Raw genomic sequence first — 17,444 nt, 5'->3', positions numbered from 1 at the left:
TCTTGAAGTATGGAAAATAATTAAAATTGCGATTTTGTTGGTTTAATTTTGCAATTTTTTTGATAAAATGTAAGGATCGTATGTAAAGAGTAAAGTAAATATACTTATAGGAAAAGAGAGCCCTCTTTAAGGAAACGGAAGCATTTTAAGGAAACTAATTTCGAAGCCCTATCTCTATTTTGTATCCGAAACTAGCAATGTATGTATGCGTGCACATATACATATGCATCCGTATGTGTAGGTACTTTATTGCGAAAAATTGCTCATTTGCTATCTATTTTACTCGATTTTGTTATAAATTTCAACATGTTTCATCATCCCTATACAATATAAATACTCTTTATTACACACCTCAATAAAAGAAAACAATACAAAAGAAAACATACACATAAGCACAGGTAAACAACATGCGGTCTTGTCGCTAAAAGGCAACCTTTGGGTTGCGGAAATTAAAAAAATTACATTGTCAGTAACCGTCGCGCTGGTAGTGGTACTGGATAAAAATAATGGTACGAAAGTGCGATCAAGAAAACAATAAATGTGATAATTAAGGTCAGTAGGTAAATTGAAGAAAATTTAAAGTTTGATAATCACTGCTGTTTAAATAGGTAAAGATCTGATTGTTTCAGGTCCGATCTTTACCTGGAAGGGTCAAGATCGGATATCGGTCTACAGCAGTGCTAGGTCTGTTAACACAATTACAAAAACAAACACAGTTTCATCACAATACGCAAAATAAATTACAGAGCGAAGATCGGATAGAAGGAAGAATTCGCGAAATTTATCTTGCTCTCTGTGATTGCACATAGCACAAGCCCGACTCCCTGAGCGACGCGGGAACACTGGCAGTCGAGGCGCAATGAAATGGCGTCTTACACAATGTTGCCAACATTAAAAAATAAAGCCAAATTAGGGGGAAATGAATGTCCTACGTTCTTCACCCGCATCCGGTATTTACCCAACATACCTTAATCGTTGAACCGCCGCATTTCAAAATGGCCCTTATTTTGATATCGGCTAGCCGTAATGTAATACGGCGGATTATACAATACGACTGCGATACTTATATATAAATCCCCTCGTCAATGTAATTTCATTAAATTTGCTATCTAGTGGCAAACATCAAAGTAGTTATCTTTTACTTATTGTGACGCACAAGTGTGAGCAATGTAAAATACTATATTTCTAAAAAAAAATGCCTACTACGTAATAAAAGAAAATATGATTATTAAATTATAATACGAAAGGTGGTCAAATCGCAAAATGAAATAATTATATATGTATACGTTTTATTTAAAATAATGAAATAATTAGACCAGTTCCGAAAGTACCGGGAAATCCCGGTTCTGTAAAACAGTACCGGTTCTGCAATCCCTAATAAGGATGTTATGCCCATCACTATTCCTTCTGTGTACGTATATTTAGAAACTGTCTCCGCCTCCAATTCGTGCGATAAGGACAACTGCAGCTCGGACCGAAATTCACTCGCAAAAAACTCAAAAATCGAGGTTTCGCTCTCGACTGTTTCCTCCTCCAAAACGCAACTAAACATTATGAAATTTTGGAAATTGCAAGAGGAAGAAATAATCTATGCCGCTATGTTTTGATATTTTGGATATTTTTTGTCATATTTGTATACTGTGCCTTTTTTTACAGCCAATTCAATTGAGCCGTTTTTGTGATTTTCGAGGCGCTGTATCTTTCTTCAAAATAAAATAATCCAAAAAAGCAAAACATAGCGGCACAGATATTGATGATATTGATCTTATTTGAAAAAAACACTGCTCTAGGTTAAAAATCCAGGGAGGAATCAGTCGAGAGCGTTTGTATGGAAAAATCGCAACTAGGAATTCCTCTTAAGATTAACAACAAGCTTTTTTGAAATCCATTTTGCCGATAAGCTCGAAGACTTGGAGTTGGTTTAATGGTAAAAAAGCCGTATCTTATTCAAGAAAGGACCTAAGGTGGCTAGCAAATGGTAAATTCAACATGTTGCATATTCGCTCCTTGTGGTGCGTCCTAGTGGTGTGGGACATATTGCTTTTATAACACTTGGCAGCTGTGTGAAAATCGCTTACCTTCTTTCTAATACTAAAAAACGAACTATAGTTTGAAAATATCGTCATATTAAAGGTCCTATTTTCACCACGTCGTGCGTTTTTGACCCTTGTATTTGCCACTCCCCGAACTTCGCACATAGCCAACAGGCTTAAAAGATTGACATCTTCTGTAACATAGTCATCAATAAGGAAAGTAGGAATACTATCCTATCCATATGCTATCCAAATCATCATCACCTGTCACTTTCTCGAGTCAATTACAGTCGCCACCTCGGAGCGGCCAAAGTGCTCGCCTCTATTGTCAAGGCGTTAAGAGTAACGTATTCAGATATTTTTCAGCACCTCGGCCGCTTCGATATATCTGATGGCTACTAAGACTAACACTAACAGCAATACTGTTCATTGACCATTGGGCATTGACCTTTACGTCTATGCAATAGGGCTTGACGAAGTATCCATGATAGGGCCCATTAGGATTAGACTAGCGATAGTGGCGATTACATCGATCGTATCGCTACAAATTCGCAGTGTGCGGATAGTCGTAAGCCAGCATCATATATTTCTCACAGCGCCGCCTATTATGTTCGAAACAAAAGATTACACTTAAACAAATAATTAATTCTCTTTGTTGTAAATACGTAACTATGTGACTTCACTTTCCTTTTCTCAGATCCGTAATAATTATGGTAAATTTATTTTAGTTTTAAATTTATAGATCATTATCGCCAGTGTTGGGTAGACAACTCACCTAATCTTATTGTATTGTATTAGTGGGTTTAGTCTGTATGTACTCCATAGCAGAATGCGGATTTAAGACTCTATAAAAAATAGTAGATATACCTGAATCATTCTGTCAAAATATCGGTATTTGCTACTTAAGTTTTACACATATCTCACGAGAATGGTTTTCAAATTCATTCTTAATTAGCATTAGCTATAATGCTGATATAATAGGTATAAGGACATTTGGTATGTTATCCGTCCGTATATAAATATATGGTATCAGGGTATCACTTTTTATGGGAAATACAGAATGTACAGAAATTTCCTAGAATAAAAATGCGGTTACAAAAATGTTTATCCCTATAGGTATTTGTGTCATTTCATCGTCAAAACATTTAACCGAACATTCGCAAATGTACTGTATTTTCAATATAGGTAAGAATCATGATGGTATTGCTTTCATGACATTTTGAACACAGTTAACACTTTCAGTGCCAATTTCCAATATAAAATGAACACACCTAGCGTCTTCACGTGTGAGTGAATGTGTTAAAACCTGATTGCCATAAGGGCCCCGAATGGAATAACTTCACCCCATGGCGGAAGATTCGCTTACAAATGGCGAGTTCGATTAGCAACGCCGGATTAAAATGCCGGTGCGGTAAAAGACAACTTTTTCCCTGAACCACAATGGTCATATAGCCATAAGAACATGTATACAGAGATGTCCTACGAACCTACCTCAAATAAGTAGATAGTGAAGGGCAAAGTGGCCAAATACATCGCAACACATCTTTATTACTATAGAAGTAAAGATGTGTACCGATATACAGTGAAACTTGGTTAAGTGAGACCTGGATAAGTGAGAAACCTATATAACTGGGATTAGGATTTTAAGGCACATTTACCTCTATTATAGATGGAGAGTGTATTTTACCCTTTTTACTGAGAGCACTGAGACTATATTTGGCGGATTATATTTGCTCAGTTATGTTTTTAATTTGAGCTCCGTATCTGAGATAACGTCAATCTGCAACCTCTCTAACTGGAACTTTATTACAGATCAATTTCCGTATTTTTACTAACACTTAGCCTATCCACAAATTCAGCATTTGGTTAATTGTGCCTACGACCTCAAGTTTCATTTAGTTAGTTTAAGTAGTTAATACTATCGAAACGAAACCTTAAATATTAATAAAAGAAAGTAATAACAAATACTTTTTTTTTGTCTTTTTCAGTTCTAAGACGCAATGAAGTTCTTAATAAATTTAATTTTATAAAATCTACCTTTTGTAAAATCATTCAAAATAAATTCGAATAAAAATGTAAACAGACTTAAAAAATATTTAAGGACAAGGATTATTTTACCTTATTTATTTTAAAAGATTACAACTCATACATAATGTTTAACACGCCTAAATTTATTTATACCTGGCAAGCTGAGACCCTGGGTAAGTGGAAGTGGAATACCCTTACTATGTCTCTTTAAGTGAGACAAATTAGCTCGTCCTTCGATGCTCCACTTATGCAGGTTTCACTGTATTTTGCTTCTTTAACCGTTACTATCTATTTAGATGCTGACTGTACGCTCTAAAACGGAGGTGTCGACAGCCGTGACACAACATGACATGTCATTGTACTTTTATTGCATCTAATTAACCCGTCATCTTAATTGGCCCTACGCGTCGGATTACTCGGGGTTTTGTAGGCCCCCATTATAATGCGTAGGTCTTTGTTTAGTGAGATTAGCATAGTCACTCATTAGAATAAGGCTCTTTGTGTTGGCGCTGCGATTCATCTCGTGCTTGATGCGTCTGATTGCGATGTATATGACGTGTATGAAACCTCCGCCCGACGCTTTGTCACGCGACTATATTTTCTGTGTTTTGCGCATTTGTAAAATACCTTTATCTGATCTTTTAGTTCGAAATTCACTTCTGATCATACATGTATGAACTTAAAAAATCTAAAATCACTTATTGTCCGGCAACAACGACCCATAGATAATTAGATACATACCTTACAGACTAACCTACATAAAATAATTAATAAAATTATAATGTGAATAAAATATAATTTATTAGAGAAAGTAAGGACAGGTTATACGATTATAGTTCACTCAATAAAAAATCGAATTGAAAATGTAATAACGTCTTCAGCACACTAACTCCCTGTAGGTAACATACGGTACGGTATACACCGTATTGTCTCGTATATGTAATAGCATTTCCTAGTTCGTTAGATACTAAGAGCGTTTCGTTTTCGATTAGGTATTTATTCTGTGGTTTTAGTATATATTTTGCACTCATACAAATAGTAGGTACTTATATATATAATGTTTGTTTACCAGGTGCCGTTCGTAGTCGATGAATGCCACATGCCTTACTATCTAATCTTATCCTGAAAAAATGAGCATAGCTTCTGTCTCGTGTTGACTGTTGAAGTACTTTTACAGTACTTAAAATTATGTACATTAAAAATGCTGAAACTTTTTTACATGGCTTGGGTACGGTGACAGTTGTCATCTCGATACAATTTTGCGTCTTAATTATGTCACCGTACCCAGCTATGTAAAAATTGTATAACCCTCGTAGGAAAAAAACGCTTGTTATGCGTCTTCGCACACCAAATAAATTTATAAACTTGTATTTTACATCAAATTTTTTATTCGTCAGGTGAGCTGATAGTGGGCGCGGCGCACAGTGTGGTGCTCCTGGCGCCGCTCAGCGACCGCGACCACGGCCGCTTCGGCTCGCTGTTCGTCACCAACTACAAGCTTGCGTTTGTGCCACTAGAGAAGTCAGTCGACGATGTGAGTCCTTCCTTACTTTCCGACGGTCCTTACAGCGTCAGTGTACGATGCCTGGTATAGCTCTAGGGCTCTCCGAATTATTATGGTAGGAAACGATACGATAAAGTCCTTTAGTGAGGCCTTATTCCAGCAGTCTTGAGAGATGATTGTGAAAGTTACACAGGTATCTGAATACTTTGTGACTTATGTTTAACTTACACGCTATCAATCAATGATTACCGGTGCGTCTGCGTCTAACAACTTTAATTTAATGCGGTCTAAAAGTTCCATTCAGCTTCTTGCCGCACGTCTCCTGACCAATTTCTACCGTAGCCGTATCTAATTGGATTCGTTCGAGCACTTGCATTTAAGTTACGGATTCAAATAACTGTATTTATAAAATCTTCCCAAATGTACATGGGATAGATTGGCCTTTCATTGTGTTTTTTATTTAAAAGCAATTTAAGTGTAATCATCAGTGTATCTCAGATCTCAAATGTTAATACCAGGAATGCAGTCAACGCAACCACCTCCTCGGTCCGTACGAAGCGGCACTCACAAGCGTGGGCGCCGTGTGGCTCACGGACGGCGGGCCGGTGCGGCGGCGGCGGCTGCTACCCAAGGGAGACATGCCGGGGAAGGTTAAAGGACTACAAGTTATATGCAAGGTAAGAGTTTCTTTCCTGATACTTTTTCTTTCCTTTTCAAACCCACGATGAAAAACATTCGTTAACGTGTTGTGTGTACCGTGTAAATCGGCTCTTACTAGGTACTACAGATTGACCTACATATTTGTGGTGTAAACTCACCCTCACCAAATGTAGCTGCAATGTAATTTAGTTACGGTTCTAATAATCATACAGATTAAAAAACGCGAAAATGCATTTCATTTTTACGGCGTGGTTTTTGTTTTATATAATTCTGGTTGAAGGCATCGCTGAGAAGATTACGAGTATTTATGAAATAAAAAGACATGTAGAAAGGTTTTATATAAACAAGCAAGTTCAGTAACCCGATACAGCGATTTATCTAATCAGCTTAACTGTGCCAGCGCTGTATGGTTTCATTATCACGCGGTACGTTTGGCATCTCAAATAACTATGATTCACCCGATAACTTTTTGTATGATTTGGGAACTGTGTTGATTACGTTAAAAACAAAGAGTTATTAATCCAAAGATCATTGGTTAAAATACAAATATGAAGTTTATAATGACATATGTACGTATATTAACTTTATTGAATAGGTTGTTAGCAGTAACAGTTTATTCAATACCAGTAAGCTTCATCGTAGCCCCTGTATCCACTTTGTACCCTCTTGTTGAACTAGGATCAAACTCTGTTTGTTAAAAATAAACACATAACATTATTAAGAGGGAACTATACCACGTGATCGTCCATACAAAAAGAGTAAACGTTTTTCCACTTCTAAATATTTTCCATTCTCCATGATTTTTTTTAGTATGTTATTGACACAATAAAAAACTAGCTTTAATCCTTTTTATCAAAAGTTGCAAAACAATAAAAATAGACCTAGAATATATTATGCTCAAGCCATCGACATCAAAATCAAAGTGATTTGTTAAGATTTAGTGGAAAACGTTTTCGCCCGAAATGGAATTTCATAGAAAAAGTACCGTTATTTCGCTAGAATCGCAAAGCTATTCTTCCCGCTTAAAGAAGAAGTACAAATAGATAACACTGGCTTCTTTGCGAATATAGGCACTGGCACTGTTAGCAGAATTCTGTAAAATGTATACGTCCTACTTAGACAAATGCATGCTCATTGAAATAAAGGTATCTTAAAAATAAAATTAGCTCCATATAACCTCACATTTAACACAAATATGAATGAACAATAATAATGCTAAAGTAAAAAAATACCCTTTTTTGTTTTTTTACGATTTAACATTTTTTTTTTTTCAGAACATGAAAGTCCTCACATTCAGTTTTGCCAATTCGCCAATCGGCCACGGCCGCAAAGTCGCCATGGCGCTCATCCACCACGCCTTTCCAAAACGTCACGATCTACTCTTCGCCTTCGAGTACAAGGAACCTTACTACCCCACCCTGCCCTCCGACCTCAACATGTTCATTCGACCGGCGGACTGGAAGAGAGAGCTGGAGAGATGCGAATGTCCGCATTGGAGGATAACTTGCATTAACGGGACATCTGATGCTTTTATGTTGACTGCGGGCGAGACGCTGATTGTGCCTAGTTCTGTGCTGGACTATAATCTCATGGAGAGCGCGAGGCATTTCAGGTTTGAATTTTTTTAATATAGGCTATCTTCACCAACCTAACGTGCAGTGGGTCGTTACACTACTGTTCAGGTCTGCTATCAATATAGTAAAGTGTTATCGCAAGAATAAGGATGTATTTGCAATATATTTAGCATGTTAGTCCAATCGACACGTCATAACTTTGAATTCTTCGCAGTTTTCCAAGGCAAAGTTTTAAATATGATTGATAAGCTTTACCTTTATTTACTATTGTTGTTCAGATCAGGACGGGTGCCAGTGTGGGCATGGGGGCGGAGCGCGGGAGCCGCGCTGCTGAGGAGCGCAGAGTTACTGCCCACGGAGCAAGCTGCCACCGCTGAGAGCGTGCTGCTCGAACAGGTAACACACAATATGTTCAGTTATGCTATGTGGTATTCTCTTCTTTTTGTCACGAATAAACGCTGTCTATTCCATTCAATAAGGTGGGTGTGCAATTATGCATACTCCACGAGGCTGATACTGAGATCAATCCCTAAACAGCGAAATAAGTTATATGAAAATACAACCTGCAGTATTATAAAAAAAATTCCACGTCCCGTTTTGCTTGTAAGAATATGAATACCATTTTGAAGGTCCTTTTTAACTTAACAGCGTTCTTTCGGCTGATTTCACATTGAAATCAGATTTTTTTCTAAAGTGTTGATTTAAAATCATTGCTTTTCAGGTCCGACGCTCCCACCCCAAGCTGACCCCACCGCATGTGATATACCTATGCGGGAACAGCTTTCAACAGCCGAGCAACGCCGCGAGCCCGAACACTGCCTTAACTCCACTACCGACCTTAGGGGCGCTTCAGGCCTCATACAAGAAGCTAGTCGAGTTGTGCACGCCAACGACGTTAGGCGGATTCTGGGTGAGACTTTATACATATTTATATCATGTCATGGGTCATGAGTCATGGGTGTTTCCTATGTATTTAAGTATTTATAAATATTTATATATTATATATATCGTTGTCTATGTCTAAGTACCCTCAACACAAGCCTTATTGAGCTTACTGTGGGACTTAGTCAATTTGTGTAATAATGTCCTATAATATAATATATTATATACCCCTTGTACTTGACTGACTGCTACCAAAGTGATCTACCTATGCGGGAACAGTTTCCAACAGCCGAGCAACGCCGCGCGCTCGAACACTGCTTTAACTCCACTATACTACCGACCTTAGGGGCGCTTCAGGCCTCATAGAAGAAGCTAGGCGAGTTGTGTACGCCAACGACGCTAGGTGGATTTTGGTTAAGTTATGCACTCCTAGTAACTATCTTGACTGACCGTTCGCGTGGTCTATCTATACGGCAACAGCTCCTAACAATATAACGGCCCTACAGGCTTCACTCTGTTGCCGTCGTTAGGGGCGCTGCAGGCCTCATACAAGAAACTAGTCGAGTTCTGTACACTAACGTCGCTAGGCGGATTTTGGGTGTCTCTTTTGCTGTGCATTCCTAGAACTCCTATACAAAAGTTATCTACTCACACCTGGCTGGTGGCGCTGTCGCGGTGAAATATGCCCCTTAGCGAGTTATGTTACAAAGACCTTGATATTTTATTTTATGTTATTCGGAAAACCAACAGCTTACTATAATATTCTCTTTTCATCCTTATTGAATGTCTCTACACAGGTACAAGATTCACAATATTACTCCCTCATGGAGGCGAGCCGGTGGCTGCGTCATGTCGGCAGCTGCGTGGCGTTCGCGGACTCGGCGGCCAAGCACCTCGCCGACAACGTCACCGTCGTGCTGCAGGAGGGTAAGTCTTCTTTTTCTTTTGTCTATGGTTTAGTGCGTTTCATATTGAGCGGGATCAGAGGCTAGTAAATACAACGCCACGATCCTCACTGTTGTAGACTAACAGCAACACTCTTAGGCCTCGGACTGGACGCACGCGACAGGCATCCAACCATCGCTGGCGGCGCCTGCTTCGCTGCCGCGAGCGTGCGTCTGGTCCGCGCTAGTAACTGCGTATTAGTGGAACATATATTATTTTACAGAGAGAGTGAATACTAGTCAAAAGTGGCCGAACAAATAATTTAAATGTTTTTTCGCCTTACGCATTTTATGAAGATGTAGGTTTTTCAAATTCTCAATGGTGGTACTAGTTTCAAGTAATTAATGTAACATGATTTACACATATTACGATTTATTGAATAAATTAGGGTTTTTACATATCTCTGATCAACAATGTAAAATAAATTAATATCAATTAGCGCTATGACTCTTGAGTCTTTGGACATTTCTTCTCTAAATTCAAATAAATCTAGGATGAACATACTAATTTTCAAGGTAAACAAGTTGATTTTACAGTGTTTTGTTGCATGAATAATTACGTTTGTAATTTAACAGGAAGTAGTATTGTTTACATATACATTATTCAATTATTTTTTAACGCGTGACTAGTTTTTTGTTGTGTCGTTCGATTAGTATCAGTATCCATAATGTCGTGGACCGCGTTCAACGGCTTAGTGCTTTTCATATTTGTAGTACAGTCCCAAGCGGACTCGAACCTTTTACGCTCGCTAGCGAACATAACTTCACTCGCTAGCAATGATAAGGACTTCATCCACATCGCCTCTGAATACGGATATAAAGCTGAGAAACACGAAGTAACGACCGACGATGGATACATACTGACCGTGTTCAGAATACCGCCCGAGAGTATATGTTCCAAGAAACTCCCAATTCTGTTAATGCACGGCCTTCTCCTATCGTCTGAATGCTTCATAGTGTCCGGACAGAATGCTCCCGCATTCGTACTAGCTCGAGACTGCTACGACGTATGGGCCGGCAATGTACGCGGCAACCATCACTCCCGCAGACACGTGACTCTAGACCCCGACAGAGACTTCAAGTTTTGGAAGTTTTCAGTCGACGAAATGGGTTTTTACGACATTCCGGCCATAGTTGACTATGTTCTAGATGCGACGGACTCTAAAAAACTGATCTACATCGGCTATTCACAAGGCAGCACCACTTTCTTCATCATGAACTCCGAGAAACCGGAATATGCTAAAAAAATTAGTCTCTACATTGGTTTGGCACCTTCTACGACACAATATCACACGAAATCTGAACTTTACAGAACGGCAGTGGTATCTATAAAATCTTTTCAAAATGCTTTGGAAGCTACGGGTATTTGGGAGGTTTTCTCCCGCGGTCTTCCTGCCCAAATCACCTTAAACAGGTTATGCCGAATGAAGATACTGATAGAGTTAGTTTGTGATGTAGGATTATATATATTAGATTCCCCACATTCAGACTCTATTACCGCAGAAATTTTAAAACGAATAGTTGATTACGAGCCATCCGGTACGTCTATACATAACCTGGCCAGATACGGTCAGGCTATGAATGAAAGCAGGTTCATTAAATTCAACTACGGAGCTACAAACAATTTGAAGGCTTACGGGAGTCGTGAACCACCCGAATATGACTTGGGTAAGGTGACTATGCCGGCTGTGGTGTTCCACGGCAAGTCCGACCATCTCGTGGATACAATAGACATGGACTGGCTCGCGAGACAGCTGCCTAACCTGCTGGAGTATGTGACAGTGGAGGACCCCTTATGGAACCATTTCGATATGGCGTTCAGTCGATATTGGAAAGACATGATTTATGTTAGGATGAAAAAGTATTTAAATAAATTGACGACCGGTTTGGCCTAGTGGGTAGTGACCCTGCCTACGAAGCTGATGGTTCCGGGTTCAAATCCTGGTAAGGGCATTTATTCGTGTGATGAGCATGGATATTTGTTCCTGAGTCATGGGTGTTTTCTATATTTTATTTTATTTTATTTTAGTATATGGAAAACCAACAGCGCTATATATATCTAGAACTTCCAATAGAATTACAGAGCCAATTACAGGTTCTCACTTATAAAAATACAATAAATTATAGAAAGTTTTTGCCCATCTTAATTTACACATACAGTTCCTACAGCATAAGAACAGATCTATATATATATATATATATATATATATATATATGATTCATTTTTACAAAAAAAAAATTAAAAAAAGAAAAAGTAGTTAAATCCTGTGAGTACATATTCAACAATGCACCGAGCCTTGTCCTGCGCCAGAATTATTGTCACCCATGAAGTGTCTAATTAATTTATTTTTTATTACTGCTATGCTATCATTATATATGTCGATATCACAATTTGTAGAAACTTTATTTAAACTCATGCCTGCCCTGCATATGAAACTGTTTTTCCTATACCTAGTAGTAGCTTGGTAATTACTAATGGGTTTAAGTATTTATAAATATTTATATATTATATTATATATCGTTGTCTAAGTACCCTCAACACAAGTCTTATTGAGCTTACTGTGGGACTTAGTCAATTTGTGTAATAATGTCCTATAATATTTAATAATTTAAAAAAATTATGGTAATCATTATTGAGGATACGGAATAATCCCGTCATAGTTTTTATCTCAAAAATCATTCCTTAAGGGTGTGAAAAGGGAGGTGCAGGTTTTGTATGGGGAATCAATCACCGCTGAACCGATTTAGATGAAATCTACGTCTACACCTTTGATTTAGTTGAAAATGATACCAAACATGACTTAGAACCTAAACTTAAACAATTATTAACCTCAGACGTCGCCGTTGCCATCAACACTCTGGGTGACTCCACTTCTTGAATAAGCACAAATATTAATTCTGCCAAATGAAATCTTTTGTTCAGAGAACGCCGTATTTGACCTTTTTATGGTTTGTGCAGGTACGACTATTGTATGAAGCTGCAAGATAACAGTTGTGCCCTAGTGTTAGTGAGACGTTTATTAAGTTATAATTCAACGACATCAGTGGTTAGACTTAAGTTTTATAAGTTTAAGTGGAATAATTCGTACAAAGAATGTTCATTTGACAGTTGGAAAATGTGTTTTAATATTAAACCCTTTTTTTAATTTTGTCAGATTTTTTTATCATACTCAAAATATCGGCAATATCCCTGTACATATTCCATTACCATTCCGCGTTTATTATTCACACTATAAGTAAAATACATGAAATCCCGAGAAATTGTAAGGCACGCCATAGACATACCGCTTGAAGCAGTCGGACTGCTACAAGCGGTCCGACTATATCATACCAGGTTTTAAATTGATGTCTGGATGGCTCGCGCTCAAATATTCTTCTGTCTGAGTCTGAATGAGACGAATCTATCGTAGACAAACCTACATCACAAACTGACTCTGTTAATAAATTAATTTGGCACAATGTGTTCAAGATAAATTGAGTCAGTTGACCTCGAGAGAAAGTCTCCCACACCCACTTCTAGGGCCTTTTGAAATACAACTGATGCTGGAGCCAGATCGATGTAGACTTATTTTCTCTGCATATTCTGGTTTCTCAGAGATCATGATGAAGAAATCGCTGCTTCCTTGCGAAAAGCCTATGTAGATCAGCTTTTTCGAGACTGTCACTGTCAGAACGTAGTCAACCATGCCCGAAATATCATAAAATACCTACCGTTTCGTTGACTGAAAACTTCAAGTCTCTATCGGGGTCTAACATCACGTGTCTGCGGGAGTGATGCGTACATTGCCGGCCCATACGTCGTAGTAGTCTCGAGCTAGTACGAACGCGGGAGCATTCGTTCCTGAGACTACGAAGCACTCGGACGCAAGAAGAAGGCCGTGCATCAGCAGCAGTGGGGTTTTCTTGGTGCATTTGCACCCAGGCGGTATTCTGCACACCGTCAGTATGTATCTCTCGTCGGTCGTCACTTCGTGTTTTTCGGCATCATATGCGAAATCCTTATATTGCTAGCGAGCGACGTTATGTTCGCTATCGCGCGTACTAAGATGTTAGACTGCGGTTGGGACTCGACTATAAATACGAAAAGTAGTAAACATTTGAGCGTGCCGCAAAACATGTCTACTGACACTAATTGAACAACACAACTAAAAACACAGACATTGACGCGATCAACCAAAGTAATTGAAATGTTAAAAATGTGCATGTGCTACGTTACTGTTAGTAAAGTATTGTAGTTACTACACTACACACTTGGAGTGGTAGGCCGTCGACTCCCGACTGATTATGTCATTTCGTTTTCAATTTTAATTAATTGAAATAAAATCAAAATTCTAATAACTCAAAAACGACATATTCCACTTGAAGAGCTAATTAATTACATACGGTTGGTCAATACCTGCCTACCTTAATTGTTTTGTATCAATGAAATAAGCGTGCACTCGGCGTGCGCGATGAAATCAAATCATCCCCGTTCCTCTATTAAAAGCTATGTTATGTTGGTGTTTTTGAACTGAATTAATGACAGAAATGGTTGAATTCTTTAAATTACAAACAAATGATATGCGTTCTTGGATCGTGAGTACTTGTTTCTAAGAATGATAAATGTACTTTACCAATGTTATATTTTTTATCCAGGTGATGGCGTCGACTATTGTGCGGTGGTGTCGTGCCTAACGCAGTTGCTTCTGGACCCACACTTCCGAACTATATCGGGCTTCCAGTCGCTCATACAGAAAGAATGGGTGGCGCTAGGGCACCCGTTCTGCGACAGGTATGTTCACCAAACGTGGACTACTGCAGTGTATTGTGCCTGACGCTGCTAGACCCACACTTCCGTACCATGTCTGCTTCCAGTCGCTCATACAGAAGGAATGGTTGGCGCTGGGACACTCGTTCTGCAACGTGTATATGCACTTCAACACTCTCGCCAGACACTATAGAATCAAATGTGATCTATTGCACCACCAAAACGGCCAGAACCCTATTTTAAGAAAGTTACATCAAGTTACATTTTTACTACTCTTAAGATCAAACCGGTCATCGCTGGTAAGTAAGTCAGGCGTAGACACATCTTCTTTTACCTTTTAATCATCAAAACTTATCTTATCTTATTTTTCGATGTTAGTTGGTAATTTCACAGCAGATCACATCAGGATCCGATTTAGGGGATCCTGGACAAATTTTATTAATTTTGACAAGTTCCAGTTTCGTTGGAAGTATACTGATAATTTCAGTTTTGTCACAAATCAATATTTCCTATTTTCTATTAAACAGCAAATCTTTTCTCAGGTTCGGCCTGCCCCGGCCCGGGAACCCCAAAGACTCCAAAGACACAACCGCCGCCCAGACAGCACCGGTCTTCCTGCTCTTCCTGGACTGCACGTGGCAGCTGCTGCAGCAGTTCCCGGACAAGTTCCAGTTCTCGGAGACGTACCTCACCACGCTGTGGGACTGCGCGCACAACCACCTCTTCGACACGTTCCTATTCAACTGTCCGAGGGACCGCGAACTCGCCGTTGCCAAGGTACCCTTTCAAGCCGATTTAGCTGTCCAACAGCAGGTAATACGCCTCTTCACGACTTCCCATTAAGGTATAAATAACTTTATAACTTCAAGATAAGAACCACTCTTAAAAGAAGGATGGCTGCGATGTCTTCTTACCAGCATCATGCGGGTTTTGTTTGTCCACCGACTTCTAAAAGGCTTTTGTCACCCTTGACCTGTTTGAATATTATACCTATTGTTTAGTACTAAAATTACAATTGGATTGAGCAGACGGGAGCAAAATAGCCAATAGACTGAATTTTGTATATCTTTAAAAATGTCCATCTGAAGATCGTTATTCACCGACATTGCTTTACAATAGTTGCTAGTGCGTTTAAATTTCTAAATATTCTCGTTTATTTCAGAATTTCGTCCAAAGGCCAGTTTGGGATTGGGGCGAGCAGTTCTCCGAGAAGGACAAAGCGTTGTTCTACAATCCTCTCTACATGTCCGATAAACCAGTGATGACGCCAAAACAAAGGATATGTGAGTCCCCTGAAGCTTGTATTACAAAAAAGTAGTAAAACTGGCTTAATCTTTTGTCTTGAGTTAACCTTTTGACCGCCAAAGACGTCATACGACGCACGCGGCTAATGCCCAATATCAACCTTCATGCATACCAGCAAGGTTCACGATTACGCGCCGCGTACGATAGGCGTGGCGTTCAAAAGGTTAAAATGCATTCATATAGAACTTGTAAAATATGGTTTTACGTAGACAATGACGACACTACTATTATACATTACCATTGAGTTTCACAGATAGCGGGGCAGCAAGCATTCATACACTCAATCGAATTTTATGAACGCCCACTCGTCATACTGTCTGCTGACGTCGACCACGGCCTTAAATTTAAATATAGTCAATCATCAGCAATAAATTTGGTTATTAATGAGACTTGAATGTGTATTTTTTGTTTCAGCAACCACATCAATGCCCGGTAAACCGTTGGAGCTACAGCGACTAGAACCTTGCACGTCGGTAGCCGGCATGGAACTGTGGTCACAGTGCTACGAACGTTGGCTGCTTCCTTTGGACGCGCCGTACGCCGGCCCCGTGCAGTACCACGTGTTCAACTATTCTGTTCTCGGCGAGGTGAGTGCTACGAGTGTGTGTGCTACGTCTCTAGCTCTGCTGTAGCATGGAACTCTGGACACAGTGCTACGAGCGCTGGCCTCTACCATTTGATGCGTCGTACTCCGGCCCCGTGCAGTAAGTACCACGTGTTCAACTATTCTGTTTTCGGCGAGATGAGTGCCACGAGTGTGTGCTACATAGCTGTAGCATGGAACTCTGGTCGCAGTGCTACGAGCTCTGGCCTCTACCATTGGACGCGCCGCACGCCGGCCCCGTGTAGTACCACGTGTTCAACTATTCTGTTTTCGGCGAGATGAGTGCCACGAGTGTGTGCTACATAGCTGTAGCATGGAACTCTGGTCGCAGTGCTACGAGCTCTGGCCTCTACCATTGGACGCGCCGCACGCCGGCCCCGTGTAGTACCACGTGTTCAACTATTCTGTTTTCGGCGAGATGAGTGCCACGAGTGTGTGCTACATAGCTGTAGCATGGAACTCTGGTCGCAGTGCTACGAGCTCTGGCCTCTACCATTGGACGCGCCGCACGCCGGCCACGTGTTCAATTATTCTGTTCTTAGCGAGGTAAGTGCGCACTTGTTTCTTTTACCGAGTTAGGCCTTGCGTAATACGCCACTTACAACACTAGGTTCTACCGAAATGTTTATCAACTGGATAACAAGGCCTTTCAGCTCAATTCTTAACTAAATTGGACTGGACAGGGGCTATAATATGACTTAAATCCGACCAGTCCGCCATTTGAAGAGGCGCAGATAACTTCACTAGCAAGAAACTGGTCGATTTTTTACTATTTTATCCCCACAAGGATTATAAGGAAGGAGGGCTAAAATAATTTGTTTTGTCAGAAAAGACCATAGTAGATTCGGAACGTGGATTGGCAGTTTAGTAAAACTGAGCTTATAGTGACTTTTTGAAGACCGTGCGAATTTAATTATAACAGATCAAATGTTTACAGATACAACGACTAAACGAGAAGCTGTCTTCCCTGTCGATAATGAGCAACCGGCAGTCCAACGGCGACTGGGACGAGCCTACACGGCCCGCCGCCGTCTCGCGTTTCTTTCCCTTCAGCGTGGCGCGCGGCAATTCGCGTAGCACACTCGACTGCATGCAGGTAACTACTTGTTACTTCTGGCCTCCTGGTACTCTTGCAATTACTCCTGGCAATTTGATAGGATTCT

At 39.9% G+C, this 17,444-nt stretch overlaps 2 protein-coding genes across 3 annotated transcripts in view; both read left to right on the top strand.

Annotated features, from left to right (window-relative positions):
* Positions 1–17,444, top strand: part of LOC133526881 (myotubularin-related protein 10-B) — a 33,748-nt gene that overhangs the window by 11,897 nt on the left and 4,407 nt on the right. The window contains exons 3-13 of one of the 2 annotated variants that reach the window (XM_061863716.1): positions 5,459–5,595; positions 6,084–6,242; positions 7,500–7,837; positions 8,078–8,195; positions 8,521–8,709; positions 9,479–9,608; positions 14,261–14,396; positions 14,915–15,149; positions 15,535–15,655; positions 16,092–16,264; positions 17,219–17,377. In XM_061863716.1, coding sequence (XP_061719700.1) covers positions 5,459–5,595; positions 6,084–6,242; positions 7,500–7,837; positions 8,078–8,195; positions 8,521–8,709; positions 9,479–9,608; positions 14,261–14,396; positions 14,915–15,149; positions 15,535–15,655; positions 16,092–16,264; positions 17,219–17,377 — 1,895 coding nt within the window. The other variant, XM_061863717.1, reaches the window with a different exon arrangement.
* On the top strand, positions 9,773–11,628 carry LOC133526882 (lipase 1-like). Its single transcript, XM_061863718.1, has one exon. It carries the CDS (start codon positions 10,294–10,296, stop codon positions 11,518–11,520), a length of 1,227 nt encoding a protein of 408 aa, XP_061719702.1. The 5' UTR covers positions 9,773–10,293; the 3' UTR covers positions 11,521–11,628.

The sequence above is a fragment of the Cydia pomonella genome, chromosome 17 (assembly GCF_033807575.1).
Source record: "Cydia pomonella isolate Wapato2018A chromosome 17, ilCydPomo1, whole genome shotgun sequence".
NCBI classification, from domain to species: Eukaryota; Metazoa; Arthropoda; class Insecta; order Lepidoptera; family Tortricidae; genus Cydia; species Cydia pomonella.
This window is presented reverse-complemented; position numbering and strand designations above follow the sequence as displayed.

Excerpts from the sequence above, each read along its gene's own strand:
- LOC133526882 (XM_061863718.1), top strand. The coding sequence starts at position 10,294 with ATGTCGTGGACCGCGTTCAACGGCTTAGTGCTTTTCATATTTGTAGTA.